The 20,307-nt window shown below is 41.7% G+C and overlaps 1 protein-coding gene across 2 annotated transcripts in view; it reads left to right on the plus strand.

The window, feature by feature from the left end:
• The window catches only part of MTR (5-methyltetrahydrofolate-homocysteine methyltransferase), a 126,629-nt gene that overhangs the window by 13,050 nt on the left and 93,272 nt on the right, over positions 1-20,307 (plus strand). Inside the window, exons 2-8 of one of the 2 annotated variants that reach the window (XM_055425744.2) lie at positions 2,606-2,820; positions 10,137-10,226; positions 12,629-12,698; positions 14,666-14,758; positions 16,124-16,230; positions 18,353-18,412; positions 19,179-19,273. In XM_055425744.2, the coding sequence (XP_055281719.2) occupies positions 2,606-2,820; positions 10,137-10,226; positions 12,629-12,698; positions 14,666-14,758; positions 16,124-16,230; positions 18,353-18,412; positions 19,179-19,273 (730 nt within the window). The remainder of the gene's footprint in view (positions 1-2,605; positions 2,821-10,136; positions 10,227-12,628; positions 12,699-14,665; positions 14,759-16,123; positions 16,231-18,352; positions 18,413-19,178; positions 19,274-20,307) is intronic. The other variant, XM_055425745.2, reaches the window with a different exon arrangement.

Raw genomic sequence — 20,307 nt, forward strand, 5'->3', positions numbered from 1 at the left:
GTCAAAATAGCTCTATAGCCACCATCCATCCCCTGTTTCTTTATAGAATACCTAAGACTTTGGACAGTAAGGTCTGGGTTTTAAATTTGCACCACTGCCAGTTTACAAGTATTCATACGTTACTGGTTTGGGGTTTAAATAACCTTCTCTTGTCATCTTTCCTCACTGTTTTGCTGTGTCAGTTTAGGAAATTCTTGCTGAACACGTAAGTGCTGGATACTGTCCTTGGTGTTGCTAGGGATACAGATGAGTTGGCCTAATCCCAGTCTTCCTCCAAGAGTCTCAAAGAGCTTAGAGCCAGCTGCATTTTACTCCAGCTTTGCTCCCTCTCAGGGGTCACAGAAGTACATGTTGACTAGAGAGGTGGGTGTCATTGTGATTTGTTTTGAATAACTTGTAGTAACTTTGGTAGGCAGTAGGGAATTGTTGAATGTTGGAAGCATTGGAAGCATTGTTGAAGCATTGGAAGCAACTGGTTTAAACATGCTTTTTAGGAAGATGCATCTGGTGCACAGGATGGATTGGAACATAGGGTGACCAGGCATAGTCACCCCAGTGGTTGAGATGACACTTTGTATGACACTTGATTTTTTTTTTTTTTTAACAAAGCATCTTTGTGTCTTATCTCCTTTAACCTATGAGACAATTCTGTGAAGTTGGGATGAGCAGGTATTGTCTTTCTTAGTTTTCATGGATGCAAACTGAAGCTCAGAGAGGACCTGTGATGGCTGGATGTTTAGTAATGTCTTGAGGAAAGGGTTGGCACTGAGGATGGAAGCTGGGCCCAATGTGGATGGCATTTTGGATGCCAGAGCTATAGGGCTTGAGATCTGAGTAGATATTGATTATCAAGGAGAATGAGGAGTCACATAACACTGAGGTTGTCAGGTCAGTCTTCTGGAAAGGGTGATGCATTCATAAAAATAGAGAAATCAGACAGGGGATGTGGCAAGTTTGGTTTTGGATAGTAGATTGAGGGGCAGGCTGTAACAAGTGGACAGCTTGGAATCTGAGTCTTAGATTGGAGCCCAGTGTTTTTGGTAATTGAAAGATCATTAGAAGGTAATTGGGTGACTTTAGGGAGTGATTTCAGTAGTGTGGTGGAGGAAGAAGCCACAACATGAAGGTAAGTTGAGGTAGAATTGCTGGAGGTGGGAAGGGGTAGACAGGAGGGACAGTGGGAGGTGTGGGTGGAAGTGATCACATGTTCTTCTTTAGGTGCAGAGGGAACCTAAAGAAGGTGTGTGTGTGGGGGTGAATTTGAGGAGCTCCCCAAAGAAGACTCTTTTGTACAAGATTAGGTGAAATCACCTCTGAGTTAAAAGGATGAGAAAGATTTTGTGCTAAAGGCAAGCAGAGGTCTGGGACAGCAGGTATGGGAAGTGTTGAGGGAGCTGAGGAAAGGTGAACCAAAGAAGAGGCTCAAAGTTAGGAATTTGCGATGATTCCAATCAGCATGGTTTTGTGGCTTTCCAGTAGTTCTTGGAGACCAGAAAATAGGATTGGAAGGAGTAGGCATTAGGGCTTTTCAAGGCTGGGTAGCCTGTCATGAGTTCTGGTGGTAGTGGAAGAGACTGTCAGACTTAATAGTCTAAGTGGTAATTTGGAATTATTGATGGATTTCGGTTATCAAACCAGATCTTATGTCTTATTCTGGGCACATGCACAGAACCAATGGCGGGGGTGCCAGGGGAGTCCTGCAGACCTCCAGCAGTTGGCCTGGGCTTGTAGCAGTTGGCTCTTTGCTGTCTGTTGTGCTCATCTTTGAAACAGGAATAACTACAGCCTACCTTAACCTTAAAAGATGTTTACTCCTTGGAGGGAAAGTTATGACCAACCTAGATAGCCTATTAAAAAGCAGAGACATTACTTTGCCAACAAAGGTCCATCTAGTCCCATTTACATCTAGTCAAGGCTATGGTTTTTCCAGTGGTCATGTATGGATGTGAGAGTTGGACTGTGAAGAAAGCTGATCGCTGAAGCATTGATGGTTTTGAACTGTGGTGCTGGAGAAGACTCTTGAGAGTCCCTTGGACTGCAAGGAGATCCAACCAGTCCATCCTAAAGGTGATCAGTCCTGGGTGTTCATTGGAAGGACTGATACTGAAGCTGAAACTCCAATACTTTGGTCACCTCATGGGAAGAGTTGACTCACTGGAAAAGACCCTGATGCTGGGAGGGATTGGGGGCAGGAAGAGAAGGGGACGACAGAGGATGAGATGGCTGGATGGCATCATCGACTCGATGGACGTGAGTTTGGGTAAACTCCGGGAGTTGGTGATGGACAGGGAGGCCTGGCGTGCTGCAGTTCATGGGGTCGCAAAGAGTCAGACATGACTGAGCGACAGAACTGAACTGAACCTTAACCTTGGTGTAGTGCTATACCAGTGATTCTGTGCTGTGTACAACCTCTTGTTTCATTAAGCATTGTAACTTAATGAAAACATTGTGGGGCAGCCTTTTCAAAGTCTGCAGGATTGTGAGAATATATGTATGAGCCCCATTTACTCCCTGTTGTGAATTATTTTAATTTAGTCTACAATCCCTCTCCACACCTGTTTTTCCCCTTTCATTTTGGAAACTCACACTTTCACTTTCTTTAAAGCAGGTATGGAAAAGACCCTGCAAGATGAGATTGAAGCCATCCTGCGGGAGAGGATTATGGTGCTTGATGGAGGGATGGGGACCATGATCCAGCGGCACAAGCTGAATGAAGAAGACTTCCGAGGACAAGAATTTAAAGATCATGCCAGGCCCCTGAAAGGCAACAATGACATTTTAAGTATAACTCAGCCAAATGTCATTTACCAAATCCATAAGGTAAAGCTTCCTTGAGTTCTTATATTTTTATCTATCATTCTGCAAGTCCTTTGGTGTCCTTAGGGCAGACCACTGTGCTAAGTGCTCTGGGGGAGACAGAGAAAGAGGTGATTTATTCAGAAAGAGGTGGCTTGTTCAGAAAGTAGGTTTCAGTTCAGTTTGGCCGCTCAGTCATCTTGGCGACCCCATGGACTGCAGCATGCCAGGCTTCCCTGTCTATCACCAACTCCTGGAGCTTGCTTAGACTCATGTCCATAGAGTCAGTGATGCCATCCAACCATTTCACCCTCTGTCGTCCCCTTCTCCTCCTTGTTTTATAGGTTATCATAGGAATTTTGTAGAACTATGGCTAAAAGAAATAATAAGTTGATTTAATCTGTTTTCTTGGTCTGGATTCAATTTAACTTTAATGAGAAAATTTTCTCTTTGGAGTAGGGCATTGTTATAAGTATTTATGAAACTGGAGCCTATTATACAGAGTGAAGTAGGCCAGAAAGAAAAACACCAATACTGTATACTAACACACATATATGGAATTTAGAAAGATGATAAAGATAACCCTGTATATAAGACAGCAAAAGAGACACAGATGTATAGAACAGTCTTTTGGACTCTGTGGGAGAGGGCGAGGGTGGGATGTTTTGGGAGAATGGCATTGAAACATGTATATTATCATATGTGAAACGAATCACCAGTCCAGGCTCGATGCGTGATACAGGATGCTTGGGGCTGGTGTACTGGGATGAACCAGAGGGATAAGATGGGGAGGGAGGTGGGAGGGGGGTTCAAGATGGGGAACACATGTACACCCATGGCGGATTCATGTCAATGTATGGCAAAACCAATACAATATTGCAAAGTAATTAGCCTCCAGTAAAAAAAATAATAAATAAAAAATAAAAACCATAATTATTTTACAAAAAAATAAAAAATTGCAGTATAACTGACAAATAACATTAGTTACAGGTGTACAACGTAATGATTAGGTATTAGTATATGTTCCAAAATGGTCACCACAGTAAGTCTAGGTACCATACATAACTTCAATTTTTTTCTTGTGATGAAGATTTTTAAGATCTACCTTCTTGGCAACTTATAATATAGTAGTATTGACTATAGTCTTCATGCCGTGTATTACATCCTCGTGACTTTATAACTGGAAGCTTGTACCGTTTGACCCCCTTCATCCGTTTCCCCCACTGTCCACTCCCCAACTTCTGGCAACCACCTTTCTTCTTTTTTATAGCTCAGTTATATTCCATTACATATAATATGACATTTCCTTTTTTCATTCATCTGTCACTAGACACTTAGCTTGTCTCCATATGTTGACAACTGCAAATAGGTTCATCAGTACCGCTTTTTTGGATTCCGTATATATGCATTAATATATGATATTTGTTTTTCTCTTTCTGACTTGCTTCTGTGTGACAGACTCTAGGTTCATCTGCCTCACTAGAATGGACTCAAATCCATTCCTTTTTATGGCTGAATAACATTCCATTGTGTATGTGTACCACATCTTCTTTATCCATTCATCTGTTGCTAGATATCTGGGTTACTTCCGTGTCCTGGCTAGTGTAAATAGTGCTGCGGTGAACACTGGGATATGTGTGTCTTGTAGAATTGTGGTTTTCTCGGGATATATGTCCAGTGGTGGGATTGCTGGGTCATATGTAGTTTTATTCCTTTTCTTTTAAGGGGTCTCCATAGTGGTTGCATCAGTTTACATTCACAGTAACTGTGCAAGAGGGTTCCCTTTTCTCCACGTCCTCTCCAGCATTTGTTGTTTGTAGATTTTTGACAGTGGCCATTCTGACTGTTGTGAGGTGATACCTCATTGTAGGTTTGGTTGCATTTTTCTAATAGTAAACGGTGTTGAGCATTTTTTCATGTGCTTATTAGCCATCTATATGTCATCTTTGGAGAAATGTCTGTTTACGTTTTCTGCTCATTTTTTGATTGGGTTGTTCTTCTGATATTGAGCTGCATGAGCTGCTTGTACATTTTAGAGGTTAATCCTTTGTCAGTTGCTTTATTTGCAATTATTTTCTCCCATTCTGAGGGTTGTCTTTTCATCTTGTTTATGGTTTCCTTTGCTGCGCAGAAAAGCTTTTAAGTTTAATTAGGTCCAATTTGTTTATCTTTGTTCTTATTTTACTCTAGAAGGTGAGTTATAGAGGATCTTGCTGTGATTTGTATCAAAGAGTTTTCTATCTGTGTTTTCTTCTAAGGGTTTTATAGTTTCTGGTCTTACATTTAAGTTCTTAATCCATTTTGAGCTTATTTTTGTGTGTTGTTAGGAAGTGTTCTAATTTCACTCTTTTACATCTAGCTATCCAGTTTTCCCTGCACCACTTATTAAAGAGACTGTCTTTTCTACATTGTATATTCTTTCCTCCTTTGTCAAAGATAAGGTACCTATAGGCGCATGGGCTTATCTCTGGGCTTTCCGAAGGAACCGTAACTGATTCTGTGAGCCATTCACAGTTTCCCTGTACTGACTGTGTGTACTTAGACATGCACAGCTTAATATTTGAAACAAGTGTGCTACTGGCAGGATCAACCAAGTATCTTCTATCTTTTTGAGTTTTGTTTTTGTTTTATTTGGCTAATACCCAGAAATAAAATTGCTGGGTCATATAGTAGTTCTATTTTTAATTTTTTGAGGAGTCGCCATTCTGTTTTCCATAGAGGTTGTGCAAACTTTACATTCCTGTCAACAGTGCGCAAGAGTTCCCTTTTCTGTATCTCTACCAGCACTTGTTATTTCTTGTCTTTTTGATAAAAGCCATTCTGATAGGTGAGCTCTGACATCTCATTGTGATTTTGATTTGCAGTTCCCTGATGATTAGTGATGTTGACTGTCGTTTCATGAACCTGTTGGCCATCTGTATATCTTCCTTGGAAAAATGTCTGTTCTAGTCTGCTCATTTTTTCCTTTTTGGCCATGCCATGCTGCATATGGAATCTTAGTTCCCTGACCAGGGATGGAACTATACCCCCTGCAGTGGAAGTGTAGAGTCTTAACCACTGGACTGCCAGGGAAGTCCTGTATTCTGCCCATTTTTCTTGAATTGGTTTGTTTGTATTTTTTTTGTTGTTGTTGGTTACTGAATTGTATGAATTCTTTATTTTGGATAGCCATATCAGATACATGATTTGCAAATATTTTCTCCAGTTCAGTAGATTGCCTTTTCATTTTATTGCTTGTTTCTTTTGCTGTGTAGATGCTTTTTAGTTTGATATAGTCCCACTTGTTTATTTTGGTTTTGGTGCCTTTCAGATTCTTCTTAAGGAAATCACTTAAACGAATGATTAAATGATTCATTGAGGGTGGAAGGAACCTTCTCTTGGCTGGTAAAGACTTTGTTCTAGATAAGATGGAGAATAATTTTCATTTGAAGAAAAACTAGGAATGCCTTTCCTTTGTTGTAATAGAAATTGTCAGTACTAGAAGATTTAAAATTTGATTCTATAAGTTTTTCTGCTAGGCCTTCTAATATGTGGTCAAATTGCATTATAAAATTCCAGTACATTGTAGATTGGGAATGCCATCATGGGTACGAATTGCTTGATACAGTTACAATTATTCTGCATGCATGCTCAGTCATGTCCAACTCTTTGCAACCCCATGGACTGTAGCCTGCCAGGCTCCTCTGTCCATGGGATTGTCCAAGCAAGAATACTGGAATGGGTTGCCATTTCTATCTCCAGGGATCTCCCCGATCCAGGGATTGAACCTGTATCTCCTGCATCCCCTGCATTGCAGGAGAATTCTTTACATTGAGCCACCAGGGAAGCCCAATATGGATACAAACATCAGTTCTTATCATGTAGTTGGTGAAATCACCTCCCTTCCCCAACCATTAGCTTCCTGAGGGCACTAATTTATGCCTATTTTTCACTACTGAATTCCAACTGCTTAGAACAGTATCTTACACAAAGTAAGTCAGTAAATGTTTTTCAAGAGGGTGAATCTTTGTCTTCTGTGTTAGATAGGCAACTAGAAAGAATGGCAAGTTTCCTGGGATAGGGACATAGATCAAAATGGCAGTAAATACAATAAGGTGTATCTGGCTGTCCCATTTGTGTGGGATATTGACTCACTGGAGTTCTCTGGATATAGAGACCATGTTATGTTCATGGATGAGGAAGGGAAAAAGACTAGGTCTTTTCACACTTAGTTATTTCTAGTAGTGTTAACTGACCATAGAGCTGATCCCTTGATCCTTAATTTTAATGGAATGTCCAGGCTGTATACACAGTGCAAGTCTCTGACACTAAGCTGTTTGATTGTAATGTAGGTGCCTGACTTTCAGCTTCTGGTTGGGGAGGCATCCATTTCAAAGGCATCCTTGTCTGTAAACACCCTGCCAGCTATATGAAACGGCTGCTGCTGACTAACCGACTAGCAACCAGGCTTCCCCCACCATGAAGTTCCTCTTGAAGAAAGCCCTGGGTAACCTAAATGAGTGACCCTGCCTTTTCCTTCCCGAACCCTAATTCCTACTGTTCTCCAGTAAAGAGGAACCCACAATATTCTAAGCGTCTACCTTGATCCCAATGAAGGCAGAACCCTGGTTCTCTCAGGTATTTCCCTCCAACCCCCGCTACCTCACTGTGTGGCCTGAGCACGCCTGCACCCTTCAGGACCTGTGGATAGTAGGACCTTTTTGTTTTCTCAAAAGTTCCCTGATAGTAATTGCTGAGGTGAGTCTTGCAGTTGTAATGACCGCTAGGGCCAGTCAGGCCGTGGCATTGGCTCCGTCCTGGCTCAGCGCTGGGGGTCAGGGCCCAGGGGAATGCCTCATGCATTTCCTAGCCCACTGCTGCTGTTAGGCTGAGACCTGCAGGAACTGATACTGAAAACACCTGAAGGTAGCCTCTGGCTGTGTTGTCATTAATGGCCTCCTTTAATCTTGACAGCTTTTACAGAAGAAAGCTGAGGAGCAGAGTAATTAAGTAGCTTGCCCACAGCTGTCAGTCTTTTTGTTTAAACTTTTAATTTTATACTGAAGCATAGCTGATTAACAATGTTGGGATAATCGCAGGTGCACAGCAGAGTGACTCAGCCATGTGTATGTGTGTATCCCTTCTCCCTCAAACTCCTCTCCCGTCCTGGCTGCACGTGAGATCGCGCAGAGGGGCCTGTGCTACACAGTAGGTCCTTGTTGGGTATCCATTTTTAGTATAGCAGTCACACGTGTTTTAATTGGTGAGAATAGGCTTGGAATCTCGGGGTGTCATATCCAGATCCCATGAGTGGGGTATTATTCCAGGAAAGAAGGTGGAGAGAAAAGGTGAAGAGCTAGAAGAAACACCTAATAAACTTCATATTATGGAAAATTTTAAACCTACGTGGAATTGGAGAAAATAACTGGGAATTTAGAAATACTCTCTGCCTAATTATAGAGATAATATGTGTTCATTGTTACAAAAATATAATGTCTAGCTCTATAGAAAAACATAGAAGAAAATAAAAACCACCTGTAATGTCAGTATGTGTGTTTATGCTCAGTCACTCAGTCATGTCCAGCTCTGTGACCCCATGGACTGTAAATTCAGTACCAAGACATACTTGTCCTTCACATATTTTAATTTATATTTCAGACTAGTTTTCTGTATTTGGGTTTTTAAAATTAAATTGGGATTATTATTACTCCATACTTTTTTATAATTTGCACTTTTATGGTTTTAATAACTTTGTACAAATTTATTCTATGCATATATCACCATTTGCTTAATTTAACCTTATTCTTCAGAGAAGGCAATGGCAAGGCACTGCAGTACTCTTGCCTAGAAAATCCCATGGATGGAGGAGCCTGGTAGGCTGCAGTCCGTGGGGTCGCTAAGGGTCGGACACGACTGAGCGACTTCACTTTCACACATTGGAGAAGGAAATGGCAACCCACTCCAGTGTTCTTGCCTGGAGAGTGCCAGGGATGGGGGAGCCTGGTGGGCTTCCGTCTATGGGGTCACACAGAGTCGGACACGACTGAAGTGACTTGGCAGCAGCAGCAGCAGCAACCTTATTCTTAGGCGTTAAGGTTGTTTTCAGTTTTTCTTTCTCTTTTTTGAAAAGCTAAATTTTAATTTGTTCTGATAAAACAAAACCCATAGTTAAGAATAAATTCCCTTTTAACCACTACTCCAGATTTCTATTTTCTTTCCCAGAGATAACCACTTATACTAGTCGGTGTATGTCTTTCTGAATAATTTGTTATGCATTTATGCATCAGTGTATATGTGTGTGTACTAGAAAACTCAATACTATTTGTATGTGTGTATATTTTAAATTTAATGGTGTCATATTAATTTTGTTTTTCTACTGAATAGTATTTTTGGAGATGTTTCCATATTCGTAGATATTTATACACAGTGTTGTTGTTATTGTTTTACCTATTTTTTGGCGGCTTGTTGTATGCAGGATCTTAGTTCCCCAACTAGGGGTCAAACCTATATCCCCTGCAGTGAAAGCAGAGTCTTAACCACTGGACCACCAGGGAACTCCCCACACATGGTGTTTTTTAGCTGCCACATAACATGTAATAAAATGAACATGTTATAGTTTATTTAGCCATTTCCCTATTGATGAGTATTTAGGCTGTGACTTAAAAGTGTGTAAATCTTGGATTTTATTTCCAAATTTTTCTGCAAACAGTGTCTTATCTGCTTCTGTGGGGTTGAGTTTACTCAGTATTGGAAACTCAGGCGATTCCAGCGTGTTTATCAGATTGAGACAGAGTGAAACAAGGAAGAAAGGTTTCAAGCAGGGAGAACAGGAGGACACCAAGGTCCCCGGGGTTTAGTGGGGGTTCTGATCTGGCTCGGAGCAGCCGGGAGCTGTGGGCTGAAGCAGCTGTGGTCAGAATCGAGACTGCAGCGAGAGGGTCCTTCTCAACAGAATCCTAGCTGTGCTGAAGCTGGGACATGGCAAAGGAGTGGACAGAATATCTGTTGAGGGCCATCGTGTGCCAGGAGTTTGATGTGTGATCTGTACTATCATCTGGTCACCGGTGAAGCAGGGTTGTGATACTTTCAAATGAGGAAACTGAAACTCAGAGTTTAAGGAACTCGACTCAGTTCACACCACATTTGAACTTTGTCTGACTTCAAGTTCTGTTTTATTTATACCACATGTCTTTCTATGAAATCCTTATATCCTTTTGTGTCTGTATCTTGTATCTAGTGTAGTGCCTTGCACTTAGTAAGTAGAAGGTATTTGGTGAAGATGATGAGGAAAAGGCAAGTTTACTGTTAGGAGGCAGGGATTCTGTAACTCATAGCATTGACATGACTTTCTCTTGTTGCAGGATTACCTCCTAGCTGGGGCAGATATCATTGAAACAAATACTTTCAGCAGCACTGCTATTGCCCAAGCTGACTATGGCCTGGAACACTTGGTAAGGATTTCATTTTTCCTTATATTTAAGATAGTCATGAGCATTTACTATTGGTAGTTGCTAGTGAGAAAACCAGCCAAACCTGCAGGGTCAAGCTAATGTCTAGTTATCTATTGTTTGTGGTTAGACAGAGAAAATGGTTGGAATCTCTTCTGCTTGTAAACATAACTGCCCAGTCATTTTCCAGCTGGCTTCTTTTGTGGACAAGTGATAATCAAGTAAAAATGATGTTTATTATGCAGTAATTGAATAAAAGCATAATGATTGGCTATGTGTGCAGTTTTGTGAAGTCTTTTTAAATTGAGTGACAGATCTGGTTTCCTTTTTTAAAAAAATTGTGGCAAAATACATGTAACATAAAATGTACCATTGTAACCAGGTTTAAGCATGCAGTTCAGTGGCATTACATACATTCACATTGTTTGTTGCGCCACCATTACCACCATCTATCCATGTTACCCTTCCTCTTGTAAGGGGAGGGTAACATTAAACTCTGTACCCATTAAACAATTTTCCCTTCCCCCCAGCCCCTAGAAACGGCCATTCTGCTTCTGTCTTTGTGAATTTAGCTCCCCTAGCTGCCTCATGTAAGTGGATTGTCAGTATTTGTCCTTTTGCGACTGGCTTATTTCACTTAATGTCCCTTAAGGTTCGCTCATGCTGTGGCATGTGTTGGAATACCCTTCCTTTTTCAAAGGTGAATAGTATTCCATTGTATGGATATACCATATTTTGTTTATTCATTCATCCACTATTGGATGCTTAGGTTGGTTCTACCTTTTGGCTGTTGTAGACAGTTACTCTGAGTGCAGTGTACAGATAATCTGTTCTGCATCTGTGCTTGCATTTCTTTCGAATGTATACCCAGAAGTAGAGTTGCTGAGCTATATGGTAACTCTGTTTAATTTTTTGCAAAACTACCACATTATTTTCTGCAGTACCTGCATCATTTTATATATCCACCAACAGCGTACAAGGGTTCCAGTTTTTCCACATCTTTGCCAGCATTTGTCCTGTTTCTGGTTTTTTGTTTTTTTTTAAAATAATTTTATTTATTTATTTTTGGCTGTGCTGGGTCTTCGTTGCTGGGCCGGCTTTTCTCTAGTTGTAGCGGCAGTGGTGGGGGGTGGTGGCTACTCTCCATTTGTGGTGCTCAGGCTTCTCATTGCAGTGACTTCTCTTGCAGACCACAAGAGAAGTGCGGGCTTCAGTATTTGCAGCTCCTAGACTCTAGAGCACGGAATTAATAGTTGTGGCACACGGGCTTAGTTGCTCTGAGGCACGTGGGATCTTCCTGGTTAGAGGATCAAGCCCGTGTCTCCTGCATTGGCAGGCGGATTCTTTACCGTTGAGCACCAGGGAAGCCCTGGTTTTGTTTTTGTTTTGTCCTCATAGTAGGCATCTTAGTGGGTGTGGGGTAAAGGATTTGGTTTCTTTTTAATCAACACATTGCTTCCATATTCAGATTTTGTAAACCTGATGAAAATAGGTGGTAGAGGCTGAGATTCCTATTTCTGGACAGAATTTTTTCCAGATCTGCCTCTGTGTTCAGGCATGTAGTCCTGAATGCCCTGACACTGATTTCCCTCAGTGTTGGGGCTTTGTGAAATCACTTGCCTTTGGGGTTATCAAGAGAAAATGAAATTCTGTCATAATTACTTTTGTGTTATTTTGGGGCAGGATTGGCAAACTTTTTCTGTAAAAGGCCAGGCAGTAAATGTTTTAAGCTTTGTTGGCACATACAGTCTCTGTTGCAACTGCTCAACACTGGCATTATAGTACGAGAGCAGCAACAGATAGCACCTAAATGAATGGGCTTGACTGTATCACTGCTTTGGATGTTTGTGTATGCTTGTCTATTAGTCATAATGAGAGGGTTCATGGCCCTTCTCCAGATTCTCTAGAGGTTAATAATCTACAAAAAGTTCAGACCCACTGTCTCCAACCATTGTATGGTAAAGAAGCCAGGGCCTGGGGGAGTTGCTAAGGGAACTGCCTAGGCAGATGGTGACAGAGCTGGTTCTAGAACCCAGGTGTCCTATCTCTGAAGCCTGTGATTTCCCCATTTCTGTGTTGTGTTTTTCTTTTTTTTTTAATACTCAGCATATTTTGTGACATCAGCTTATTCTGATGTGCCAGATGTCCAGAGATTGCCCTTTTTGCCATCTAACTCATGGTTTTGGGGAGGAACATAAAAGCAGTTCCTAAAGACTTGCCTTTCCTGTTGCCTTCATTGCTGGGGCAGCTGGTAGGCCTTATTGGCTAAGATTTTATTCAGATTTCAAATTAATTCACTCTGCATTTTCTTACTGAATAAGACTGAGTTTTAGAAGGTCAGGAATTCCTTACTCATTTTATGGAAGAAAAGAAGGACAAACTAACACTTGCCATTGATGTATTAGGCCTACCGGATGAACATGTGCTCTGCGGGCTTGGCCAGAAAAGCAGCCGAGGAGATAACTCTCCAGACAGGTAAGGAACCTTGTTCTCCTTTTTTTTCTTAAAAAAAAAAACAAAAAGCTGCTTCCTTTGACATCCTTAGCTCTAGTAATCTGTGCTTATTGCCCTTTTTCCTTCCGTGACAGCTGGCCTACAGCAACACTGCAGATGCCATCATGTACTTGTTTGTAGGTTAGTTCTCTGCAGTTTCATAATCAAGCATTCAGTGTCTCTCTGAATTGACCCTGTCTCCGTGGATCTGTTTCCTGCTCTGTGTTTACGCGATGTTATATCTTAATTTTATAGTCGGGACCATGGCTTCCCCGTATGTTTACAGCTAAGATGATTTCTCCACCTTCAGAAACACATCTTCAGGTTATTGAGTTGCAGCCGACTGCTGTGGTCGTAGTGGTGATCATTAAGATATCTGATCTTACCCCTTTTAAGCGACATTCATCCTTGAGGTTTTCCTCACCGAGGTAAAGAGAGATTGTCTTTCGAGTGTTTTCCACTTCATGCCACTAATGTCTTTGCAGGCGCTGTTGTGTAGCACAGAAGAGAGGGTGACAGTAGAGTCAGTCTTGCTGGGATTTGAGAAATGGCTCCCCAAAATAACTCCCCTCCTGGCTGGCTGCCAGAAGAACACTTGGGCGCCAGCTGGAGGGGAGGCTTTGAGGGCGGGAAAGGGATGGAAGAAATATATGGAACCCCTGAAGATTTGGAAATGTGAAATTATTGCCAACAGGAAAGATGTAAAGCAAACTTGTTAGGAAGTTAGACACAGCATACTAATGAAGACTGAAGCAATTTATAGAAACTCTTTTTCTGAGAGAGAATGTTAAATATGGAAGGGCATAGACTGTTGCCCCAGTAGAGCCACAGGGCAGAGGATATTCAGTCAGTCAAAGCAGGGAAAGATAAGAATGTTTTTCTTACACCAACATTATTGTCCAGGTGGGTAAAGAATATTGTAACCTGCTAAAGACTGGGTTATCGATTGGTTAGTAAATGGTAAAACATAACCATTTGGTTAAAATCACACAGTTGATGAGCCGTGTGCCCCCTGCTTCTGTTATGATTTGTAAATGAACACAACATGTCAGGCTCTTAGGAGCACCAGGACTCTAGCCTCGAGGAAAGATTATTCAGGAATTCTTAAAGAGTTATTAAAGTAAGATTTGATCTCCTTCATACTTTAATTTCAGGCTTTGTAATTATTCATTGTGATTTAATATTTTCCCCCTGCAAAGGCCCTGCAATACAGCAGTGGGGAGAGTTTCAAGATCAATGCTGCTGTGAGGAAATTTTACAGAACCTATGTTCATGACCTTCAAGGTTTCTTAAGGGTAGGAAGAGAGAATTTGTCCAAGCATAGCTGTGGTGATGCTTCCATGGTAACTCAGACGGTAAAGAATTCGCCTACAACGCGGGAGACCTGGGATCAATCCCTGGGTTGGGAAGATTCCCTGGAGAAGGAAATGGCAACCCACTCCAGTATTCTTGCCTGGAGAATTACACGGACAGAAGAACTTGGCAGGCTACAGTCCATGGGATTGCAAAGAGTTGGATGTAACTGAATGACTTTCGCTTTCACATAGCTGTGGTTGATGGGAAAGGGTTACTAACTGAAACTCTGAAGCCAGGCATGAGATTCCCTTTGTTTGCATTGGCTTGGAGGCCACATGCGCACATGCTTCATGTTGCATGATTTCCCCAGTGGGACCCGGGACGGCCCTCATAATCAAGGATCTGTTTGCAGTAAAATCTATGAATTGTCTGCTAAGTGGAGTAAAAACTATAAATAGCCTCTTGTAGTTCAGGTGAGGTCAAGTTTTGTTGTTGAATTAAGGGAAAAAGTGAGGCTTTTGTGCTTTCTGAATTTCAGAGTGATGGACAAAGGATTGTATTCCTGTGTTCTAGGGAAAATCTGATGGCCTATTGACTCACACAAAAAGGGCAAGCTATTTAGGGATTTCACGCTTGTTTTTCTTTTCCCAAAGGAATTAAGAGGTATGTGGCAGGAGCTCTGGGTCCAACTAACAAGACACTCTCTGTGTCCCCATCTGTGGAAAGACCAGATTACAGGAACATCAGTGAGTATCATATACAATCATTGACCTTGGGCAAGTACCTCGGTGTCTCAGTAATCTGTACATCTGTAATATGGGGCCAGTGCCAGCTTCTGTTTAGGGGTTGTTGTGACTTAAGGGCTTAGCATTCCCTAGGATGTGGTAGACATTTAAATAAAAGCGAACTGTTATTAGTCATTGGATTAGTATTATTTATCTTGAGTCTACTTTCAAAGATCCATGTTGTTGTGTTTGGGCTTCTTTATCAGCTGTGGAAATAAGACCAATCAAAATGAAACTTTAAACTGAGAAGTTGAGCAAATATAGATACTAGGCCTTGATCAGTTTATAGGATAGCCCGCTAGACCCCACTTTATTTGTCAGGGAGCAGTTATAAACAGACTAACATTATACACCAGCATCTATAAGTATACTTGCATTGAAATTTTATGAGAAGGCTAGAAATCTATGTCAGTTTAAGCATTAGACTGCAAAAAAACAAAAAGAATTAAACGGTCGGAGCCAAATAGTAATACCATGTGTGGTAATGGATTCTGTGTCAAAGACAAGTTCAGTCAAGCGTGATTTGTAGATTTTGGTTCCAGATACCACACTTTTCCACTAGGAGTTGCTCATTCTGGGCTGACGTGTGACCGGAGCTTCTTTTGTCCTTAGTGTGGCAGTGGAGAGCTTTCCTTTCTTGCACTGTGTAAGATAAAGTAGGCTACTCTATTGAATGTATGTGCATCTTTCCTTTCCTGGGTGAGAGGTAAAATGGGGAGTGCTACAACCTCTGAGATAGAAATAGATAAGACATTTTTAACAAAATGTTTACCTAGGAGTGATTGTACCCTTTTGTGTTTGAGACTGAAATTGCACACCAGGCAGGTTTCTTCTCTGACAGAGTTGACAGTGTCAGAGGACAGGAGCAAAATCGATAGAACCACAGACTTTTACCCCAGAGGGTGTGAGAGAATGTGACTCGACCAGTCATGAATCCACATCAGTGTGACACGTTTCTCTAATCATTCCTCACACTCTTCCCTGAATTGATGGATTAAAGCCATCCCTGGAAAGATCTGTTTGAAAGATCTTAAAGTAAGAGCCACGGCTCAAGAAATCATGTCCCTCCCCACCCAGTTAGTGGCTTGTTCTCTGCTCACACATGGGGAGCGAGCCTGTGTGCAGAGTGTTCAGGAATGTTGGTGTTTAGTTTGCTGGTTTAACTTCCACCACTGCCATGTGTCTTACAAAATGTGGTGTTGCCCTTAAATTATGCATATAAACCAGCAATAGGTAGTTCACCTGGACCAGGCCTAAATTTGGTGTGTCCTGGGCTTTCAGAGGATATTGATGACTGATGTCCTGGGTGTGGTTTGTTTTCTGCAGCATTTGATGAACTTGTTGAAGCATACAAAGAGCAGGCCAAAGGGCTTCTAGATGGTGGAGTGGATATCTTACTCATTGAAACTATTTTTGATACCGCCAATGCCAAGGTGAGGAAAAGGGGACTGGGCTGGGGTGCTTCCCCTCATGAAGTAAGGAAATATAACATATTAGTATTTTATGTATTGTCACACAATATAATAAACATTATTCAAGTTAAATCAAATTCCTCAATTCTGTTTTATTCTCGAGTATTTTTGACTGAGTCCAGTAGAAAGAAGGAAATTTTGAGAGGCTATCTTTCTTTTAAAAAGTACTTTTTAATTATGAAACTGAATATTTTCATGTATAGCTGTTGTATGTGCATGGATGCATAGGTCAGATATATATGCATGATTCTAAAATTCAAGATAAATGTATGGAGTAAAAGGTAAATATCCTCCCTGCCCCTGTTCCCTGGGTATCTAGCCGTCTTCCTAAGGGACAGCTGCTGTTACTAGTGTGGAGGCCCTATGGAGATTCCATTCAGAGAAAAGTATGCGTGTGAGTGTGCATATGTGCTTGTATTCCTTATATATGTACAAAGGTACGTAGTGTGTGGAATAAAAAGTAGCTATCCTCATGCATACATTTTTGATGGTGTCTCTGAGTATAAATTTCTACATGTGAAATTGCTTCTTTAAAGAGTCTGGGCACTGTTACTTTTGATCTCCAGCGTCAAAGTACCCTCCAAGATTGTACTCTTATCCTCCAGTCAACGAGCAGTCCACAGGAATGCTGCTGCTTTTACCACATCCTCTCTATTGAACTTTTTGATCTTTTCCACTCTAATAGGTGAAAAATACTACCTTACTATAGTTTTTATGTATGCAGTATCTCTGTCTGTGGGTTCTGATATGGAAGAGCTTTGAGCATTAGTTAGGTTTGAGCAGACCTTAGTTTCTGGTCTTGGAACTTAAGTAAACATGGACAGTACAGGTTAACACAGCATTTGTGTCTTTACAATCCATTCTAGCTTATATTCTTTTTTGCAGTGACATACACTATTGGTTCATGTACCTACCTTTTTTTTTGTGAGGCTGTGGAAGTAGAGGCTTCATATTTACCTCTTTTTAGTTTTGATTGAAAGAATGAAGAAAAAGAGTAGCTCTTCAGATCTTCCTCAGGGAAATATTAGTTCATGGGTAAACTTCCAGTCAGCGTTTGTTTTGTTGTAATATGTACAGTGGAAGCACAAGGTGAAATCAAGATTGCCGGGAGAAATATCAGTAACCTCAGATATGCAGATGATACCACCCTTATGGCAGAAAGTGAAGAAGAACTAAAGAGCCTCTTGAAAGAGGAGAATGGAAAAGTTGGCGTAAAGCTGAACATTCAGAAAACTAAGATCATGGCATCTGGTCCCATCACTTCATGGCAAATAGATGGGGAAACAGTGGCTGACTTTGTTTTTTGGGGCTCCAAAATCACTGCAGATGCTGACTGCAGCCATGAAATTAAAAGATGCTTACTCCTTGGCAGGAAAGTTATGACCAACCTAGACAGCATATTAAAAAGCAGAGACATTACTTTGCCAACTAAGGTCCGTCTAGTCAAGGGTATGGTTTTTCCAGTGGCCATGTATGGATGTGAGAGTTGGACTGTGAAGAAAGCTGATTGCTGAAAATTGATGCTTTTGAAGGGTGGTGTTGGAGAAGCCTCTTGAGAGTCCCTTGGACTGCAAGGAGATCCAACCAGTCCATCCTAAAGGAGATCAGTCCTGGGTGTTCATTGGAAGGACTGATGTTGAAGCTGAAACTCCAGTACTTTGGCCACCTGATGCGAAGAGTTGACTCATTTGAAAAGACCCTGATGCTGGGAAAGATTGAGGGCAGGAGGAGAAGGGGACGACAGAGGATGAGATGGTGGGATGGCATCGCCGACTCAATGGACATGGGTTTGGGTAAACTCCGGGAGTTGGTGATGGACAGAGAGGCCTGGTATGCTGCGGTTCATGGGGTCTCAAAGAATCGGACATGACTGAGGGACTGAACTGAATATGTACAGTGTTACCTTTAGAAAAGAGTGTGGGTGTTGTATGTTACATGGAGGACTTATTTCTCCTCCCCAGAGAGCGTGATATGTATCTTATCTGAAGAGGCCTTGGTAAAAGGAACATTTTGATCAGTCTGTTAGACTGTGACCTTTGACATAGTCTCTCAGTAACAAAGATGTCCTTTTTCTCCCTGGCAGGCAGCCTTGTTTGCAGTCCAAAAACTTTTTGAAGAAGAGTATGTTCCCCGGCCTGTCTTTGTAAGTTCTAAAGTATTTGCATGATGAATTCTGTGTTGTTTTTTTTTAATATCATCATTTTGAGGGTAGGGTTTTAGTTTTCCTGACATAGAACTTTTGAGAGTATTGATCATCTTTTACTAACCAACTATTTTAACTTCCTCTGTTTACCCGCCTCCTACCACCATTCACACCAATAGCAGTCTTATCTGCGTAAATGTGAAGACAACGAATCTAGAGGTGGTTGGTGAAAGGCAGGCTGTTCCAAGGAAGCCTGGCTGAATTGGTCCCCCAGAGTCAAAGGCTCACTGTTTATAGGGCCCGAGGAGGGACGGACTTGAAACTGACCACGAAGCGTCCACCACCAGAGACAGCAGACTGCCAGTTCAGTGATGCATTAGGCAGGCCCACACTGCTTGCTGAGAACAGATTAGAACCCACAAGGGTTGTTAGACGAATCAGATGTTGAACTGCAGGAGACCAGAATAACCTTAAATATCTGTGGAAAGTCCTCTCCCATGGGACTGGCAGTGTGAATCCTAAAGCTTTTTTGGGCACTGCTTTTGCCTCCCTGACTTTGCCTTTTCTCTGTTTCTGTGGCTTTCCAACCCCTCCCGTGGGCACTTTGCATTCATCTGTTTCCAACCATGGTTAAACAGTGTTGCCTTAAAGTTGGAGTGCTATAGTTCTCTTTCATGTTTTTTTTTGAAAGCTTCATAATTTATTTTGTTTTTGAGACTGTATTCTTAAGTCTGTGTGGTTGACTGAGTTTACTTTATCAATTCAGATTTCAGGGACAATTGTTGATAAAAGTGGGCGGACTCTCTCTGGCCAGACTGGGGAGGCATTTGTCATCAGCGTGTCTCACGCAGACCCACTCTGGTGAGTGATCATTCTTTCCTGCCCTTATTCCTTTTGGGGTTCATCTCTTCTGATGACTACAGCCTGTGCCCTGGGAGTGAATTGCTTCTTCATATTCCCACAGTATCACTTGTGTGAAATATTGACTTTCCTTGAGGTACATTCTGACTGCCCTGAGGACGTCAGAAGACCCCAGCCTAAATGAATCAATTTGAGTCACTGGGAGAGTTCTTATACTCCTTGGACAAGCCAGAGAGTTGCCTTTTTGTCTGTGAATGTTCTCCTTATAGTTTAAGACTGCCTTGGCCCAGTAAAAACACTTTAAATCTATTATCAGCACTTAAAAACAGCAAGGTTTTTTCACTCTCTGCTTGTGGAGCAACCAGAAACAGTGTAGCTTGGAATAAGATGAAGCAGCCTAATTTGAAATACAGTAGGAATTCTAAGAAGGAATTCGGAGAAAGTAATGGCAAGCCACTCCAGTACTCTTGCCTAGAAAATCCCATGGATGGAGGAGCCTGGTAGGCTGCAGTCCATGGGGTCGCTAAGGGTCGGACACGACTGAGCGACTTCACTTTCACTTTTCACTTTCACACATTGGAGAAGGAAATGGCAACCCACTCCAGTGTTCTTGCCTGGAGAATCCCAGGGAAGGGGGAGCCTGGTGGGCTTCCGTCTATGGGGTGGCACAGAGTCGGACATGACTGAAGTGACTTAGCAGCAGCAGGAATTCTAAAACTTAGGTTTTTATCTTTAAAATTAACATACCCGGGACTTTCCTGATTGTCCAATGGCTAAGACTCTGCACTTCCAATGCAAGGGGTCTGGGTTCAAACCCTGGTCAGGGAACTAGATCCCACATGCTGCAACTCAAAGTTCTCATGCTGCAACTCAAAGTTCTGATGCTAAACCAAAGATTGAAGATCCCGAGTGCGGCAACTAAGACCCACCGCAGCCAAATAAATACATAAATATTTAAAATAACATGACTTTTACATTGTATTTTAAGATATCTCTATATTTTTCTGATCAAAATGGTGATGAGATGGAAGCTC

The sequence above is a fragment of the Moschus berezovskii genome, chromosome 12, assembly GCF_049115385.1.
Source record: "Moschus berezovskii isolate FMDL1 chromosome 12, NW_MosBer_1.0, whole genome shotgun sequence".
NCBI lineage: Eukaryota > Metazoa > Chordata > Mammalia > Artiodactyla > Moschidae > Moschus > Moschus berezovskii.